At 46.8% G+C, this 17,980-nt stretch overlaps 1 protein-coding gene across 1 annotated transcript in view; it reads left to right on the forward strand.

Moving 5' to 3' along the window:
* Nucleotides 1-3,663: 3,663 nt before the first annotated feature.
* ESYT3 (extended synaptotagmin 3) overlaps nucleotides 3,664-17,980 on the forward strand; it is a 59,585-nt gene continuing 45,268 nt past the window's right edge. Inside the window, exon 1 of the mRNA XM_007947541.1 lies at nucleotides 3,664-3,999. Coding sequence (XP_007945732.1) covers nucleotides 3,664-3,999 — 336 coding nt within the window. The remainder of the gene's footprint in view (nucleotides 4,000-17,980) is intronic.

Here is a 17,980-nt window from a genome sequence, read left to right on the forward strand (position 1 = left end):
TGGACAATGAGAGAGGTAATTTGAGCCTGACCCTCTGAGATGCCAGATGCTGACACTGCCAGGCCCTGGTAAATGCACCCAGGAACTCACTTTTGACCCAGAACAGCTAAGCTGCAGAGAGCCACCTCCTTCCCCCTTTAGGATAGCATGGCGATATGGGAGACATGGCACAGGCTGGGCCTGTCAGCAGGTTATTTGGGAGTGGTAGGCTGGGGCCAGATCACGAAAGACATTATGGGGATGACCCCCACCCCTACTCCCAAAATCTTCCTGCTGCCCTACCACCTCCTCATATGCACACCTCCACCATGGCCTAGGATGACAGTGTAAGTAATTGACTTCTTAGATGTAGTCTCTGCACCTATGCCCATGCCTGGAACCCCCAACAGTGCTCTATAAATGCTGTCAAGTTACATTGACAGTTGTACAGTTTTCAGATCCAGCCTGAAAAGATTCTAGTCTGGGCTTTCCTAAGGCTCTTCAATCCCTTCTATGGTTTCTTATCAGATGTGGTGATTCTTGTTCTTGGCTCAAACCTATTCCTGTATTCAGTCATGTGTGTGTTCCTTCAGAAACATTAAACATCTCTTGCGTTCCAGATACTCTACTAGCTGCTAAGTTTGATAACACAGTAAATTATTAAGACACTCTCAGATAATCAGAGCCCCTTAGCAGGACAAGACCCCACAGATACTCTGGGTAAACCCTTCACTTGACCCAAGAGGCTACTGAGCTCCGTCGAGGGAACAGGACTTGACCATGGTAGAGGTCATATAGTAAAAGGCTGTTGTTTTTTAACTATACAGATAACACACAAATAAATTCTTGCTGCAATTTAATGACAATATAAATACAATTTAGAAAAGAAGGAAAAGAAAAATCAACTGTCATCCTAGTACCCTAATGTAATTTGGGGAAGATTTAGGAGAGAGCTATTCCAGGTAGAGAGGAAAGCAAATAGAAAAGCCTTGAGGCAGATATGAGCTTGGTGTGTTCAGGAACAGTGAAGGCAGTGTAGCTGGGGAAGCAGTGTTCTGCAGGATGTCAGCAGGTCTCACGCTGGGCATCTTTGTGGGTGTCCATCCAGCTCACAAGCCAACAGCCTTCCTTTCCAAACAACTACCTTCCATACCCACCCCCACAAACATACTGACACAGGAGGGGGATGAGGCGTGGACCTGGTGTGTGTGTTGGGAGGTGGTAGTGGCAGATATAATCAGATTATCTCTCCTAGGAATTGCAACAGGGGTAACTGTAAGGTCAGCGGTTCAAACCCACCAGCCACTCCTCAGGAGAAAAGACCTGGAGATCTGCCCCTGTAAAGATTACAGCCTAGAAAACCCAATGGGAACTTCTACTCTGTCCTATAGAGTTGCTATGAGTCAGAATCTACTCAATAGCACAAAACAACCACAAAGGTCAAGACAATCCCTAGGTGGTCCACTGAGAGGTGCCTCAGTAGAATGGCCTGGTGATCTACTTCCTAAAATCATCCATGCAGTCAGGTCTACTCTGACACACATGTGGTTGTTATAAGCCAGAATCGACTCAATGGCAACTAATATTTGCTAAGGTCAAGCCAGTCTCTCCAGGTTGGGGAAATCTGTACCCTGTGATCCTAGAATCTGTGAGGGAAGGTACTGCGTTCTCCACTTCAGTCAGAGAGAGCAGAGGCAGGTCAGCAGGGGAAGAGTAAGGGATGAGGAGCTGAGTCCTGATGGTTAAAAACTCCTGGTCCATCCATCTTAGCAGCTAGCTGCATTCCTGCCTCAGGTTCCTTGAGAGATCCCTAAACCCTGAGCACGCATCCCCCTTTCTTTGGCTTACACTGACTTGGGCCAACCATTACAGAAGTGTTTTGAGAAAAGAGATTCTTTGGCCAAATAATCTGGGAAAACAAGGTTAAACAAAATTTAACAGTTTTTTTTTTTTTTTTTTTTAAATCTGTAGGACTTCTTTTCAAAGCCCTTAATAACAGGATTGTGTCATGTGACTCTCCAAGAAGGAACTAGACTGAGCAGTATTTCCTACTATGATTTGACTCAGGGAGCACTGGAAAATGCTAGTGTAACAGTATGCTAAATTGGAAGTTTTGGCTGAGTCCTGGAAGGCCAAGAATAATAGAGGAAGGGCCAAATATTCTGACCACCAGGAACACATGTGCAGTTGCAAAAACCTTGCAGTGAGCAATTTTATCCAGTAAGGAGAAGGATAAATCCAGAGAGAGAGCTGAAGGGACAGAGGAAAAGAGAACACAGTTATCTTCTGCTTGTTGTCCATCCACCTGGACTTTCAGTAAAACCACTGCAGGAATAACGAATCCTTCTGAATCATTTCCTGACACTTACCAACTCAAAAAAAAAAAAAAAAAAAAAAAAGTCACATTTCGGTAATGGATGTGCCCGTTCATGTGAGCTGCCTACAATGTATGCTATCCACAAGACGATTCACTATCTGAACTTGGAGAGTCAGAGCTCCACCCGCTGTGATCATTCAGAAAGGGTGAAATGAATAAATAAATAGATAGATAAATAAATAAATAAATAAATAAATAAGGGCTTCACCACTAACCGCAAATACTCCAGGGTTTGCTCTTCATTTCTTTTGTCATTCACCTGCCACTTACTGTGTTAGGTGCCCCAGAGATGAGCAGGAGCCCTCGCCGATGGGAGCTCCCGGTCTGATGAAGCAGGGAGAGATCCCAGCTGATACCCCACCCAAAGGGTGGGAAGTACCAGGCAGAGAGAATTTTGGCGTACAGGAACAGCCCTGAGCTCGGCGGGGCTAGGCTAGCATAGAGGAGGAGCAGCGTTATAGGGATCTAGAGGCTAGTTGGTGTAGTGGTTAGGGCACTTTGATTGCTAACCAAAAGGTCGGTAATTCTAACTCCACTAGCCGCTCTGCAGTAGAAAGAGGTAGTCTGCTTCTTAAAGACTGGAGTTTGCTTCTTTAAAGATTGGCAGTGTTTGAAACCCAATAAGAGGTCGACTCAATGGCAGTGAGTTTGGTTTTGGTTTTTTGAGGAGCCAGTTGGAGAGTTCAAACGCAGAGCCCCGCCCACCCTTGGAGGCTAGAGAGGCAGGCTGAGCCGGTCCGTGAAGGGCTTCGAATGACCAGCTAAGAGTCTAAACGAAACTGAATATTATTGTACACTAGTGGTAAGAAACAGGTTTTAGGTGATGTTTATCCACGACCAGCCAGCTGACCACATCCTTTGATGAGCCATAATCCGCCTGGGGCGGCACTGGTTCACAACAGTGTCTGCTCTGGTTTGGGCGACTGCGCCCGGCTGGCAGACGCCTGCGCGGGATGCTGGGATCCGACGGTGCCCTAGTCGGCCCGTTCCTCTCTAGAGTCAGGCAGGTCCGGAGCCAGGGCCTGGTGCCGCCTCCTGTCACCTGGGCTACTCCCTGGGGGCGGAGACATCCGGAACTGCGGGCCCCACCCGAAGAACAGCTCCTTGGTCGCCCAGCGCGTTCAGTGCATTCCCAGGCCCGGCGCCCCAGTGCACCACTGAGAACTCGCAGCGCTGAGTGGAGAGAGCGCTGCGAACCTGGCAGGAGCTGAGGCGGGTCTTGTGATTGGACAGATGTGCTCGGGCGTCCGGGTGCGTGGACCAATTTCGGGTGAAGCTCTTGGAAACAGCAAGAAAGCTGCCGCGAGATGCACGCGGAAGAACCAGTCGCCCCTGGTGCCCCAGCTGCCGCCGGTGGCCAGGGATCCCAGCAGGCGCCCGGCCCGGAACCGCGTCTGTCCAGCCAGTTGCTGCCGGAGCTTTACACTTTCGTGGCGCGCGTGCTGTTCTACTTGGCACCTGTCTACCTCGCCGGCTACCTGGGGCTCAGCATAACCTGGTTACTGATCGGCGCCTTTCTGTGGATGTGGTGGCGCAAGAACCGCCACGGGAAGCTCGGACGCCTGGCTGCAGCCTTCGAATTCCTAGACAACGAACGGCAGATCATCAGCCGCGAGCTGCTGGGGCAGCACCTGCCGGCCTGGGTGAGCGCAGCTGGGACGGGCGGGGACGGAGGGGCGCCGAGGCCTGTACAGTTGCAGAAGGAATCTGCGGTCGGCCCGAGAACCTGGGCGCGCAAACCTGAGGGAGGATGGGAGCCCCACGACGGGCACGCCAGGTCCCCCGCCGTTCCCGGCGCACTGACCCTGCGAGCTGTGGCCGTGCGGCTCGCCGCGGCGCCCCTCACTTAACCCTCTTCCCCACCTATGGTCCAGCTTCCCTGGGAGAGGGGGACCTGGGATTCAGTGAAGGGCCACAGATCCTGCGAAGAAATTAAGAGCATGCCACACCCAGGGAGAAACAAGGGCGTACGGGGTGTGCAAACTTACTGGTAAGGGAAACAGCACCCGCCTGCTGACTCCAAGAAACAACCCAGAGTGCAAAACTTTCAACAACAAATCAGCAATGACAGAAAAAGGGCTCTGGTTCCCTTCCGCTGAGGCAGGGACAGAGAATGGGGACAGAAGCAGGGTTAGGAGCGCAGAGGGGCGGGGCTCGGAACGGGAAGGCTGGGACAGAGCTGAGTGAGGGAAGAGGCCCTAGCTGTGTTCCCTCTGTAACAAGCTTCTTTTCCACCCTCCCCGGGTTACTCAGACATGCGCAGGCGCACACACTAGCGCCAAACCTATGTCTCGGTGTAGAATGGCCTAGACTAGGGTTTCTCAAACGCTTCTGTTCTGAGAATCTCTTGGCTCACTTGCTTAAATAAGCAGGTTCCCAAGCCCCACCCCAGACTTCCTGGGATCAGTGCCTCCCAGAGTGGGACCAAGCACTCTGGGTTATTTTATTTTATTGTGATTTGGATGAAAGTTTACAGAGCAAATTCACTTTCCATATAGCAGTTCACATATTTTGTCTCATGACATTGACTACAATTTATCACAATGCAACAGCTCCCCTCCCACCTCTTCCCCCCAGTTACCTCTTCCCTGTGTCCTTCCCCCCATGCACCCCTGCCCCCTGAGCTATGTCCCTGTGCACACACAGCTCTTCTATTCTCCCATGATTGTTCTCTCCAAGGAGTGTATCTACCTAGTGTAAATGTTCACCTCATATGCCTGTCTTTTGTTTGGCTGGAAGCTACAGGTGTGGGTTCAATTCCAGACCTAAAGGGCAGGTAGGGGCCATAATCTCAGTGGTTGCATCAGGCTCTGTCAGACCAGCCAACCTGGTCCTTTTTTTTTTTTCCCCCCAAATGATTTTGAGTTTTGTTGCACATATTCTCTCACTCTATCCAGGATCTTCTACATAGATCCCCCTCTGAGTGGTTGACAGTGGTAGCTGGGCACCATCTAGTTCTTCTGGTCTCATAGTTGTATAGGCTGAGGATTGCATGGTGTACCAGTTGCTTGGACTAATTGTTTCCATGAATCTTTGGTTTTCTTCATTCTTCTGTGCTCTGGATGAGGAGAGACCCATCATTGCATCTAGATGGCCGTTTGCAAGCCTTTAAGATCACCCTGGGTTATTATGATCAGGGGAGTTTGAGAAACACTGGCAAGTGTGGGATTCGGTCCATTTCCAAGGGTTGGTCTGTGGGAAACCTGCCCCTCTGGGTACTGGGAGTTCCAGCTTCTTAGCTTTTCTCCAGATACACTCAGGCCCACAGGGGGAAATGCTCAGAGGCCTCCAGACCTCTCATTTATACTGACCTGTGACCTTTACTCTAAAATCCAGTCGGGTCAGAGATCCTCTACACCTGCCCATAGCATTAGCCTCCAACGTGGGGGTGTGAGAGAATAAAATATTAGAATGGCCTATTTTATATTAAACAAAGGAAACTTATGCCTTACAGTTTGGGGGCACAGTGGTTAAAGCATTCAGCTGCTAACCAAAAGGTCAGTGGTTCAAACCCATCAGCTGCTCCATGGAAGAAAGATGTGATAGTCTGCTTCCTAAAGATTTACAGCTTTGGAAACCCTATGGGGCAATTCCACTCTGTCCTATAGGGTTGCTATGAATCAGAATCGTTTTGATGGCAGTGGGTTTGGTTCTTTAGTAATATTTACTATGCAGTCCCTGGGTAGTACAAATGATTAATGACTCCACTGCAGCTCAGCTGCTAATGGAAAGATTGGTGTTTTGAGTCCATTTTGAAGTACCTCAGAAGAACGGCCTGGTGATCTACTTCCAAAAAAGCAGCCATTGAAAACCCCACGGAGCACAGTTCTACTCATGCATGTGGGGTTGCCATGAGTTGGGATGAACCCAATAGCAACTGGTTAATATCTAATATGTAAATTGACATTAAGGCTTTGTAAATAGGTACACACGTATTGAAGATGAGAGGCCACAGACTTGTACTGATAAGAGTACACAGTCCCAGACCCACTGCCGTCAAATCGATTTCAAGTCAAAGCAACTGCGTAGGACAAAGTAGAACTGCCCAGAGGGCTTCCAAGGCTATAAATCTTTAAAGAAGCAAACTGCCACATCTTTCTGCCTTGGGGCAGATGGTGGGTTTGAACAGCTGACCTTTCAGTTAACAGCCAAGCACTTAACCACTGTACCACCAGGGCTCCTTGAGTACACAATAATTATTAAAAAAAACAAAACAAAACATAGTGACCACTTTCTTTGTGTAGCAGCTGTGGTGCAGATGGGGGTGGGGTGGGCAGTGTTTGGTGCTAGTCTCCCTCAGACTTTCGTTGTCCTAGTTGTTCCGTGGTGATTGTTATCATGAAAGGCGTGGACCCGAGAATAGGTTGAACCAGTTGACACCCTTTGCTCAGACAGAAGGCAGCAGATACATAACAGGCAATTGCTGTAGAAGTCCTGGGAAAACTGGAGACAGGAGTCTGAACAGGATCCGGTCAGGGGTCCAAGGCTTGTAGTGAAGGAGACCCTACCTGGTTTGCAGATCAGTGGCTTCCAGATCATAACCTCCTGACTCCTTGGCTTTCTGGCTGCCTTGGCTGACTAGCTTGGAGAAACAGGTTTTGGACTGAGTGGTGCAAAGGGCACTCTAGGCAGTGGGAGCCCTGTGAGCAAAAGCATGGAGGTATGGTATGGCTGGCACATGAGAGCACCCTGTGGTTTGGCTGGCTGAAGTACAGGGGGTGTGGTAGTGGTTGCTGAACAGAGGCCAGATTGAGGAGGCTTGATCAAGGTTGGGCCTGATTCTGAAGGCTGCCAGTAGCCTGTGGAGGATTTTGCAGAAAGTAGAGAGTGAAGGAGGAATGAGGCTGGAGGAGACATCAGTTGGGAGACCTACTGAAAGTATGAGCCAAGATGATAGCAGCGAGGACCAAAAGGAGGGGATGAGAGATGTGCAGAAGTGGGGGACTCTAGACACTTGGCAGCTTCTAAAGTGGGAGTGAGGGAGGGATCCAGGGGTCTTCCAGGTTACTTTCTGGTTTGAAGAGTTGGGTGCTCATTCTGTGATATGGAATCCAGCACTAGAAGCAGGTTTGGGAGGTTGGTTGTTTATGTGAACACCTGTGAAGTGTGCACACATAAATGCAAATATGGGCTTTTAGACCAGCCTCATGCATGTTTCCAAGCCTAGGGATGATGTAGAGACGCTGGTGCCTGCTTGGGTGAATATTTTTCTCCCTTCTGCTCTCTGCCTCCCTGGGAACACATGGTTTATGTAGACAAAAGAATGACATGGCCCTGGGTGTGATGGGGACAGTGCTGCCAGATGAATGGATGAATGAGTCTTTATCATCACATGTGGGCCTTTCACCATGCCTTCTTCCCTGTTTTGAGCACTGATTTCCTTTGATGGGAGAGATGATTATAACCTCCATTGGTATTAAGATATATTTTTATAAATTAACAGATGTCATATCAGTAGTGGGTGGACTGAAGAAAAGTTGAGGATCTTGAGGGCCTCATGTGTGGCTACCAGACTCAGGCCTGCCTTGGACAGTTGTGCAAGTTGCACTTTATACAGTAGCACCCAGTGAGGGGTGTGGCTATACAGCCCACCTCCTGCTCACTAACCTGTGGGCTAGGGGCTGTGTTCACTTGGAAAGGGTACCTTTTTCTAATTTGCCCCAAGTTTCTGTGAAGAGAGGTTCTGAGAAAGTAGAAGCCAAGGTTAGGCTAAGCTGGAGCAGAGGGGCGCTCACTGTCCTTTGCCATGCCTTGGCAGACATTATTAGTCAGTTATCCATCCAGCAGTTCTCTCCTGCCCTTAGACTCCTCTCAGCCCATTGCTCCAGGCTGCTGCATTGAGGTGATCACAGAAATATTCAGGGATGGGGATTATGCACAGCATAGTAACAAGAGTGTGGGTCCTTGACACTACAGAGCTAGGTGAAATCTCTGTCTCACTACACATTGAGCTATGGACCTCAGATAAATCACAAAACCTCTCAGTTTCCATGTGTAGACAGCAGGATGATATTATTTGCTGTGTGAGTTGTAGTGAGGTTGTATTTGTAAAACTGCTTACACAGAGCCAAGTACAAATGAGTGCCCTGTGGGGGTGTCACTTTATTCTCCTCAATTTTCCAGGCCTTCTAATTCTACCTTTTTCTGATATAAAATTAATGACCAAGTGTCCCAGCAACAAATATGCTTTGTTGGTCCCTGGTTGACTGCAGAGGGGTAGAGCAAGTCAGAGGAATGTGGAGATGAATCAGTGAAACTCTACCCTGTTCCCCAGGACCTGATGCCTTTGTTGTTGTTGTTGTTAGGTGCTGTTGAGTCGACTCCGACTCATAGCAATCCTTTGTACAACAGAACGAAACACTGCCTGGTCCTATGCCATCCTCATAATTCTTGCTATGCTTGAGCCCATTGTTGCAGGCACTGTGTCAGTCCATGTCCTTAAGGGTCTTCTCCTTTTTCTCTAACCTTCCACTTTACCAAGCATGATTTACTTCTCCAGGGAATGGTCCCTTCTGACAACATGACCAAAGTAGGTGAGACGAAGTCTGGCCATTCTCGCTTCCAAAGAGCATTCCAGCTGCACTTCTTCCAAGACCTCTTTGTTTGTTTTTCTGGCAGTCCAATATCAGTATTCTTTGCCAACACAATTCAAAGGCATAAATTCTTCAGTCCTCCTTATTCATTATCCAGCTTTCATGGCATAGGAGGCTACTGAAAATACCGTGGCTTGGGGCAGGCACAGCTTAGTCTTGAAAGTGATATCTGTGCTCTTTTGTTAAAAGAGACCTTTAAAGAGGTCTCTTACAGCAGATTTGCCCTCTGCAATATGATGTCTGATTTCTTGACTGTTGGTTCCATGGGTGTTGATAGTGGATCCAAGTAAAATGAAATCCCTGACAACTATAATCTTTTCTCTGTTTCTCATGATGTTGCTCGTTGGTTCAATTGTGAGGATGTTTGTTTCTTTACATTGAGGTATAATCCATATTGAAGGCTGTAGTCTTTGATCGTCACCAGTAAGTACTTCAAGTCATCTTCACTTTTAACAGGCAAGGTTGTGTCATCTGCGTATCGCACGTTGTTAATGAGTCTTCCTACAATCCTAATGTTGTGTTCTTCTTCACATAGTCCAGCTTCTCGGATTATTTGCTCAGCATAGAGACTGAATAAGTATGGTGAAAGGGTACAACCCTGATGCACACTCTTTCTGATTTTTGACCATGCAGTGTCCCTTGTTCTGTTTGAATGACAGCCTCTTGGCCTATGTACCAGTCCCACCACTCCTCTGCCAGTTTGTCATACTTTGATTGTGTGCATGTTGCTGTGAGGCTGGAGGTTATGCCAGCAGTATTTTGAATACCAGCAGGGTCACCCATGGTTGACAGGTTTCAGCAGAGTTTCCAGATGATGACAGACTAGGAGGAAGGACAGAACTATCCACTTCTGAAAAAATTGGCTACTGAAAACCTTATGAATAGCAGGACCTGCTGCTTCAGGATCCTGGAATTCCAGCTGTGGTGTCTTTGGTCTTCAGAGCTGATCCTTGGTGCTCTGGGCTCCTCAAGACCTTTGCTGTCCCATGCCACTGTTGTAAGCTCTATAGGAAGCTCTGATCTCGGACCTGTGCACTGGATCAGTCCCTCACTGATCCATTCATTTACAAGTTACTCATTGAACCGTAGGTAAGTATGCCAGTTGGCTGACTGGTTTGTGTAAAAATGGCATGCCAGAGAAGGCATCTAATTTCACAAGGTGGGAGGAGGATCATTATCAGCAGCCCAAGGCTGATTCCTAGGAGGTGAAGGGCAGACATGCCTCCACCCTGCAACCTTTTTACCAATTCTGACACCAACTGTCCTTCCCATGACACTCTGGGTTCAATAATTTGTTGCAATGGTCACACAGAACTCACAGACAATACTCATGATTATGGGTTTTATTAGAGAAGTAACAGGTTACATATAATTCAGGATCAGAAATGACTCAGGACACAGTTCTTCCATCAGGACAGCCTCTTCTCAGCAGTGCCTTAGGCAGGCCTCTATCTGGCCCTAGGCCTCTCAGCCCTGCTGTCCCATGGACCCTGCTCTGCTTGCGCAAGTGTTACAAAGCTCTTTTAGCTCTGCCGATAAGTGTCCATAGGTACCCCACGCCATCAGGAAGCCTTGGTCCAAAGGCACTCAGTCCTACCTCCATGGGTGAGCCTAGAACCTAGCTCCATCAAGTTCCTGGAGGCACTACACTCTTCCAGCAGGCCTCCTGCCTGAAGACGCTCTGCTTTCTTGCTCTGTGGGTCCAGAAACCCACTGTGCCATCTCCTGCTGGTCTCTTGATTCTGCTGCCAGCATTTGTCTGCTGCTGCTTCTCACTGTCTCATCTCCGTTGTTAAAATTTTCTCTGCCTCCTGGGTCTAGGAGGTTCTCAGTGCAGGGGTCCAAAAGATGTGCTGGCTATTCTTTCTTGGTGGGAGGGAGATCCTGCTGCACGCCCCCTTATGCCTCTGGGACAGCTCATTTTTTCTTTTTAATTATAAAAATATTTTAAACAGCTTTTTTGTATATAATTTACATACCAAAACATTCACCCATTTTGGGACAGCTTAAAGCAGCAGGTCTTGCTATTCATAAGGTTTTTAATGGCCAATTTTTTCAAAAGTGGATAGACCCATCCTTCTTCCCAGTCTGTCTTAGTCTGGAAGCTCTGATGAAACCTGTCGGGCATTTTAAGCCTAGTGGCTTAACACCATCACTTGTCTGTCCATTTGTCATCCTGTGCTGGCTTGTGTGTTGCTGTGAGGCTGAAAGCTATGCCGCTGGTATTTCAAGTACGAGCAGGTTCACCCATGGTAGACAGGTTTCAGTGGAGCTTCCAGAGTAAGACAGACTGTAAAGAAGGATGGGGTCATCCACTTCTCAAAAAATCAACCACTGAAAACCATATGAGTAGCAGTGAAATGCTGCCTGATATATTATTGGCAAAACTAACTAACCCATGTTACGGTTCTATACCTTATTTGCATGGTCCCATCTCTACAAGGGTGCCATGCACCTTATTTATGTTACTACCAAGCTATCCAGTTCCTTTGGTGGGGAACTAGCACCTCATATTTGCATAATGCTACCCAGTCATAGAAAGACTCTGGCTAGAAGGGCCATAGTAAGTAATTCACTGCACCATAGTTTGTTTCTCTGTTTCTCTGTTTGACTGTGCTGGTGTGAGGAGGGAAGTTTGCTGAAAGCCTCCCCTGCCTCCAGGTCAGCTGAGATGTGTATAAGGAATGAGGGCCAATTAGCAGGAAAATGGCCTGAGGCAGAGTACAAAGGGAAGAAAACTTGGCTTCTTGTCTGTCTGGAGTCTCAGGTCTTGATGGCGCTTGCTCTCCCAGCAGCTTACAGCAGTCAGCAGGTGCCTTTGTTAGGGACAGTTAACTCTGTTTATCTGTTGGGGATGAGAGGCACTCTGGTGGCACAGTGATTAAGGCATTTGGCTGCTAACCAAAAGGTCAGTGGTTCAAACTCACCAGATGGAGAAAGATGAAGTAGACTGCTTCTATAAAGATTTACAGCCTTAGAAACCTATAGGAGTACTAGGAGGGGTCACTATGAGTCAGGGCCGACTCGACGGCAAACAACAACAACAACACTCTGTCCTATAGGCTCACTGTGAATCAGAGTTGACTCCACTCTGGAAGTGGTGGTAGGTTTGGATTTCTGCTGCAGGTGGGGGTGGAGGTGGTGATGTGATGTGGTGGGAGGTTATGGGCTTGGAGTCTGATGCTTACTCACTGGGGGATCTTGAGAAAGGTCTGTCACCTGTCTTGCCTCCAATTCCTTAAGAAAATAAAGAGGCCAAAGGAGATGCTGCATGACTCTGTAGGAGGCTTCCATAATCCATCAGTCCCAAGCTGGGTTTTCTCTGATGCCACAGAACCCATTCCTCAAATTTACTGCCCCCGACTCAGTATAACTGAGTGTATGCTGGGGATGCCAGCAAAACATTCACACAAAATGATGGGCATTCCAGAGGCTCCTAGCAGTGTTCCTGGGACCCCCCCCCCCCGCGAAAAAATAACCCAAGCCCTATGAGTTCCTCAAGGGCAGGGACCACATTCATTCAAGCAGACATAAGGACTGAGAGCTTGTGCTGTGAGTTTGAGATTCTTTCTGTGGGTGGAGCAGTGATTATTTTAGGGCCCAGCCTGTCATAGTCTGTCCTGTATGGAGAGTTTAGTTAATTAGAGGAACTAAATGTAGTGACAGCTCTGAGCTAGTTTGGCTACTCTCAAATTAGACCACAGAGCTCAATCCTTGCCTCATTGCTGTGAAACCTGATTTTGAACATCAGGATTGGTGAGAAATTGATTGGAGTTGGAGGACTTCTTACCTCTGAGGTCCCTGCAGCCCTGTGAGGTCATTCAGATAGGCTTGGAGTCAGAATCATCCTCAGGAAGGAAGAGACACAGCAGGTTCTAGTCACGACCCTTGGGTCTCATTCATGGACTCATTATGTCTTGAGCCAGGGTGGAATAAGAATGACAGAATGTGGGCTTCCTTGCCTTCCAGCCCAATACAGGGATCTTAGGCATCTGTGTGTTCATTCATGTACTCAAGTCAGCAAACATTTATTGAGGGCTTCCACAGTGCTGCAGGCTGGGCGTGGACATGACTGACATGTGGTCCCTGCCCTTGAGGAACTCACAGGCTAGATGCTGTTGTTGTTGTGTTATGTGCCGTTGAGTGGGACCACAGGCTAGATGGGGATCCAGGAATTCAGGCCTAGGAGAGCTGCTTTTTCTAATACAAGTGTGATCAGTCCCATGAGATGGGCAGTCCAAGGTTCTGAGAAAACATAGGGGAGAGAATCTATCTAAGGGTAGAAGTAGTCCAGGAAGACTTCTTGAAGGAAAAGGCACTGTGGCTTTGCTGGCTATGGTAGCAGTGGGGGTCTCTGTGCTCAAAATTTCCCGTAGATCTGGTCATTTGAGTTCATCATCTTACCCTGGAGTGAGCAGATTCTGGGGTCGTAATTTATTATGACCAAACTTACATGAGACAGACAACCCAGATGCCCATTGCTTAATTTGCAAGGGGTCTGAATCTGAGACAAGTGTCCAGAGCAGCCTTTTCTCCAAGCCAAGTGCCCGAGGATCTGAGTAATTGAGAGGTCGGTCATTCAAGGGGTGTGGATAAGGCCAAGTGTGAGGACAGACCCTATCCTCCTCTGTTGTGGCCCTTCTCTAGGGGGCAGGAAGGTGGAGAGTCGATCATTGGCTTCCACTGCCCTCCTTGTCCAGAGCCCTGGTGGCAGCCAGAGATGGACACTTCTGTAGGATTGTCCCTGATAACTTTGAGGGAGCCCCTGAGAGGTGTGAGCTGCCCCCAATGACCTGTGAAAGCCACAACCCAGCTACATGGGAAGCAGAGGACTGGGGTGTGGGGGGTAAGTTGGCCTTCACTTCCTCCCCCTCCCCCTCTCACCTCTCCAATCAGCATTACTGCTCCTGGGTAGATTCCAGGGATTTTTAAATCCCAGGAAACCTAGAGCACAAAAGTATCTTCATATGCTTGAGGAAGGTAAAAACCCTTTTCATTCTCTTTCTTCACTGGAAGCAGTGATTAGGGGGTTAAGACATTTTCTGACCCATTTTAGGAATTATTAAAGGAAGAAAGCAACGTTCTCTTTATATGCCCAGCACCTCCTCCCAACATCCCAACAACAGCAGCAAAACGTCCTGGACCAGATACCTTTGTTGAGGAATTCTACCAAACATTTAAAGAAGAACAGACAGCAATCCTGCTTAAACTCTTTCCAAAAATAGAGGATGAAGGAACATTCCCTAACTCATTCTATGAGGCTATCATTACCTTTATACCAAAGCCAGACAGATACCACAAGAAAACTACAGATTAATATCTCTTATGAATATAAATGCAAAAATCCTCAACAAAATACTAGCAAACCAAATTCAACAGCATATTAAAAGAATTACAGACCATGGCCAAGTGGGATTTATTCCAGGAATGCACGCATTGTTTAACATTAGAAAATCAGTTAATATACCACATTGATAGAACAAAGGAAAAAAAAATGTTCATTTTAGTTGACACATAAAAGGCAATTGATAAAACCCAGCACCCTTTCATGATAAAAACACTCAACAAACTAGGAAAAGAAAAGAACTTCTTCAGTATGATTAAGGGCATTTATGAAAAACCCAGAGGCAACATTTTACTCAGTGGAGAAAGAGTGAGAGCTTTCCCCTTAAGATGAGGAGCAAGACAAGGACACCTGCTCTCTCTACTGCTATTCAATATTGTACGAGAAGTACCAGCCAGAGTGATAAGGCAAGGGAAATTAAAAAAAACAGGTATCCAAATTGGAAAGGAAGAAGTAAAACTATGTCTAGCCATAGATGATCCTAGGTATAGAAAATCCTAAAGAATCCACAAGTAAAAGTCTAGAGCAAACAGAGGAATTCAGCAAATTTGCAAGGTACAAGGTCAATACTTGTCTGCACCTCAAGCCAAGGATATGAGACTTAACTTCCTCAGGGCACACAGGGACTCAGGGCCCAGGTCCGCAAGCCCTGTCCCAGCAGCACGGTAGGGTATCCGCTATCCGCCAAGAAGCCCTGTCCCTCTGTGCTATGAGTCATTTGTTGTTGTTATGTGCCGTCGAGTCATTAGTCCTCAAAAACACTAAGAGTAAAAGCTACCGAATTTCTTCTCCTCTTCTTCTTTCAAGATTCTGGAACCATCTGCTTCATTTCTTTGTTCCTGTTGTGTTTAACTTTTTAAGACAACTTTTTCCTGGTTATAAAAGTAAAGTATTCCTACTATAGAATATTTGGAAATGGCCTAAAAGTAAAGATTAGAATAAACATTTACAATCCCCCCACCCAGAGATATGTCCTCATATTTGGCTGTACTTCCTTTATATAGGAAGGCATATGAAAATAGTTTTTAAACTTATAAACTTTTCTTTTTCTTCATTCTTCTTTGTTATGTTCTTAGCATTTGTCTTAGTCACCTAGTGCTGCTTTAACAGAAAGACCACAAATGGGTGGCTTTAAAGAACAGAAGTTTATTTTCTCATAGTTCTGGAGGCTAAAAGTTGAAGTCAGGGTCTCAGCTGTGTAGATTTCTTTCTTGTAGGTAGTCCCAGGTGTTCCTTGGACCCTTTGCTTGTAGATGGTCCTCACCTGGTGTATGTTCCCTCCTATGTGTGTATATCTCTGTGTCTAATCTGCTTTTTTTATAACTTTGGAATGATTATATTTAGAACACATTCTATTTGAGTATGATCTAATTAAGCAAACAAAGAAAACCTTATTTCTAAGCAGGATTACATCCACAGGGGTAGTGGTTAGGATCCTAACACATATTTTGGGAGGACACAATTCAATCCATAACAGTATTAGAAGCATCCCCCAAAATAGTTTTAAGAACCATGGTATTCCTTACTATGAATATACAGTAAGTTACTTAACTTTTTCCCTAACATTGATGATTTAGGTTATCTCCAAGTTTTCCCTTTTCATATGGAGCTCTGGTGGCATAGTGCCTAAGGCATTTGACTGCTAACCCAAAGGCTGGTGGTTCAAAGCACCAGCCACTCTGAGCAATCTACTTTCGTAGAGATATACCTCAGAAATCCAAAAGGGGTTGCTGTGAGTTGGAATTGACTCAGTGGCAGCAAGTTTGGTTTCTGGTTTTTATGGTCTGTGAGTATTGGGGAGGGGGTTGGCAACATCAGTTTGAGTCAGCAGATGATAGAGAGTGAAGGGAGTTAAGCATACCTTTTGAAGCAAGGAAAAGTCATAAGGCTTTGTATTTTTTTTTTTTTTTAAGAAAGGGAGTGTATATCTGGGGTGATGTCTATGTGCATATGTGATTCTCTGGATGTGTCTGTCTATGTAGGTCTGGGTGTGTGTGTCTCTCTGTGCAGCTGACAGGGAGGCCCTTTCAGTGAAGCCGTCCAATCCCCCTGCCTCCTGAGAGTGTCCTGTGGCCAAAACCTCATGTCAAGACCTCCTACCTAATCCCAGACCCATCTGTGTGACCTCATGTAGTCCTCAGCCCCAATGGGATGCAACCATTATTCTGGCTCCATTTCTTTACTGGCATGAAATAATTTTTCCTAAAGGGTTTAACTGGAAAAGAAAACACAGACATCACTACCTGTGGAATAGTAAATTACTTAGTGTGGCTTTTCTAGCCATAAGTCTTTGTAAACTCTGTGATGGAATTTGCTGTGAACAACTGAAGAGCTTCCTGATTGTAAAAGTTATCCACCTGGGGCATTTCTGTTGGGCGCAACACAAAGCAGTATTCTAGGAGGTTCCTGCTCTCTCTCAGGTGCTTAGAATTCTGATGTTATGATTGGTTAGTTTGGCCACTCTGCCAGGCTCAAAAGGAGGCATCCTAGAGGCAGAAGAAGTTTCTCTCTGACTGCTAGTTGAGGAAGACGTGCTGCTGAAAGACACGTGCTGCTGGGAAAGAGACTCAAAAGACATGCATCGCTGAGTGAGACACCAAGGGACCAGCACTGCTGGGAAAGAGACTGTGAGAGACTGTTGGCTGAGGGACTGTGGGCTGGGAGAGAGACTGAGCGTTCTTCCTGAACTTGAATTGTAGCCTGGTACTTCCCTGATAAACCCCATAATCTGAGTTCTGTGTGGCCACTGCAGTGAGTTATCGAACCCAGGAGAGAGGTGGTGGGTGCTTTGGGAGGAATGGTTGGTGAAAAGGGTGGAGGGAGGCAGCATGTCTGGCCTTGCAGGAATAGGCCTTGGGTTACTGATGGTGATTCTGTCTTCCTTTTGTGAAGTTAGAGGAGGTCAGGAGATATGGCCTCCTTGCCCTTTTAGCAACTACCTGAACATGGAGTATTGCTGTGGCCTCTGCTAGGTTGGAATTGTGGCTTAGACATGAGTTTGCTTCATAGTCTGTCTCCTCTCTAAACTGTCATTATCACTACTCGCTTGACAATGCCTAAAAACTCTGTCATTAAAATATTAGCCCACTGCCTGGAAGGCTTTGGTCCAAGTACACTAACAGCAATGAGAGATGTGTCAGTTTAGGGAGGCCTCAGATAGGGGGAGGAAGGAGTGAACTATTTAAATGTCTCTGAAGGCTATTGCAGGAGCCCTGGTGTCTCAGTGGTTAATCGCTCAGCTACTAACTGGAACATCAGTGGTTTGAACTTACCTGCCTCTCTAGGGGAGGGAGAAAGCTGTGTCAGTCTGCTTCCATAATGATTACAGCCTGTGGAAACCCTATGGGGCAGTTCTTTTCTGTTGTATAGGTTCATTATGAGTGTGAATCGACTCAATGGCAGTGGGTTTGCTTTATGGTTTGGAGGGCTACTGTAGGGGGCATAGCAGGGATCTGAGATCTTGGTGACTTGTGTGCTGGGCATCTTTAGAATTTTCTAGGCCTGCTTTGGGGAAAAGTTAACGCCTGTAATGTATCAGTCAGGATAGTGTACAAATATTTGCAGGGATGAAACTTGCTAGTGCATTGACTGTACCTGCAGCACTAAACCATTTAAACGTAGATTCATTATAAAAAGGACCTATTTTCAATTTGATTATGAATTTGAGCAGAGAAAAATTAACAGCCC

The sequence above is a fragment of the Orycteropus afer genome, unplaced genomic scaffold (genome assembly GCF_000298275.1).
Source record: "Orycteropus afer afer isolate SDZICR_OR568_19922 unplaced genomic scaffold, OryAfe1.0 scaffold00188, whole genome shotgun sequence".
In the NCBI taxonomy this organism is placed as follows: Eukaryota; Metazoa; Chordata; class Mammalia; order Tubulidentata; family Orycteropodidae; genus Orycteropus; species Orycteropus afer.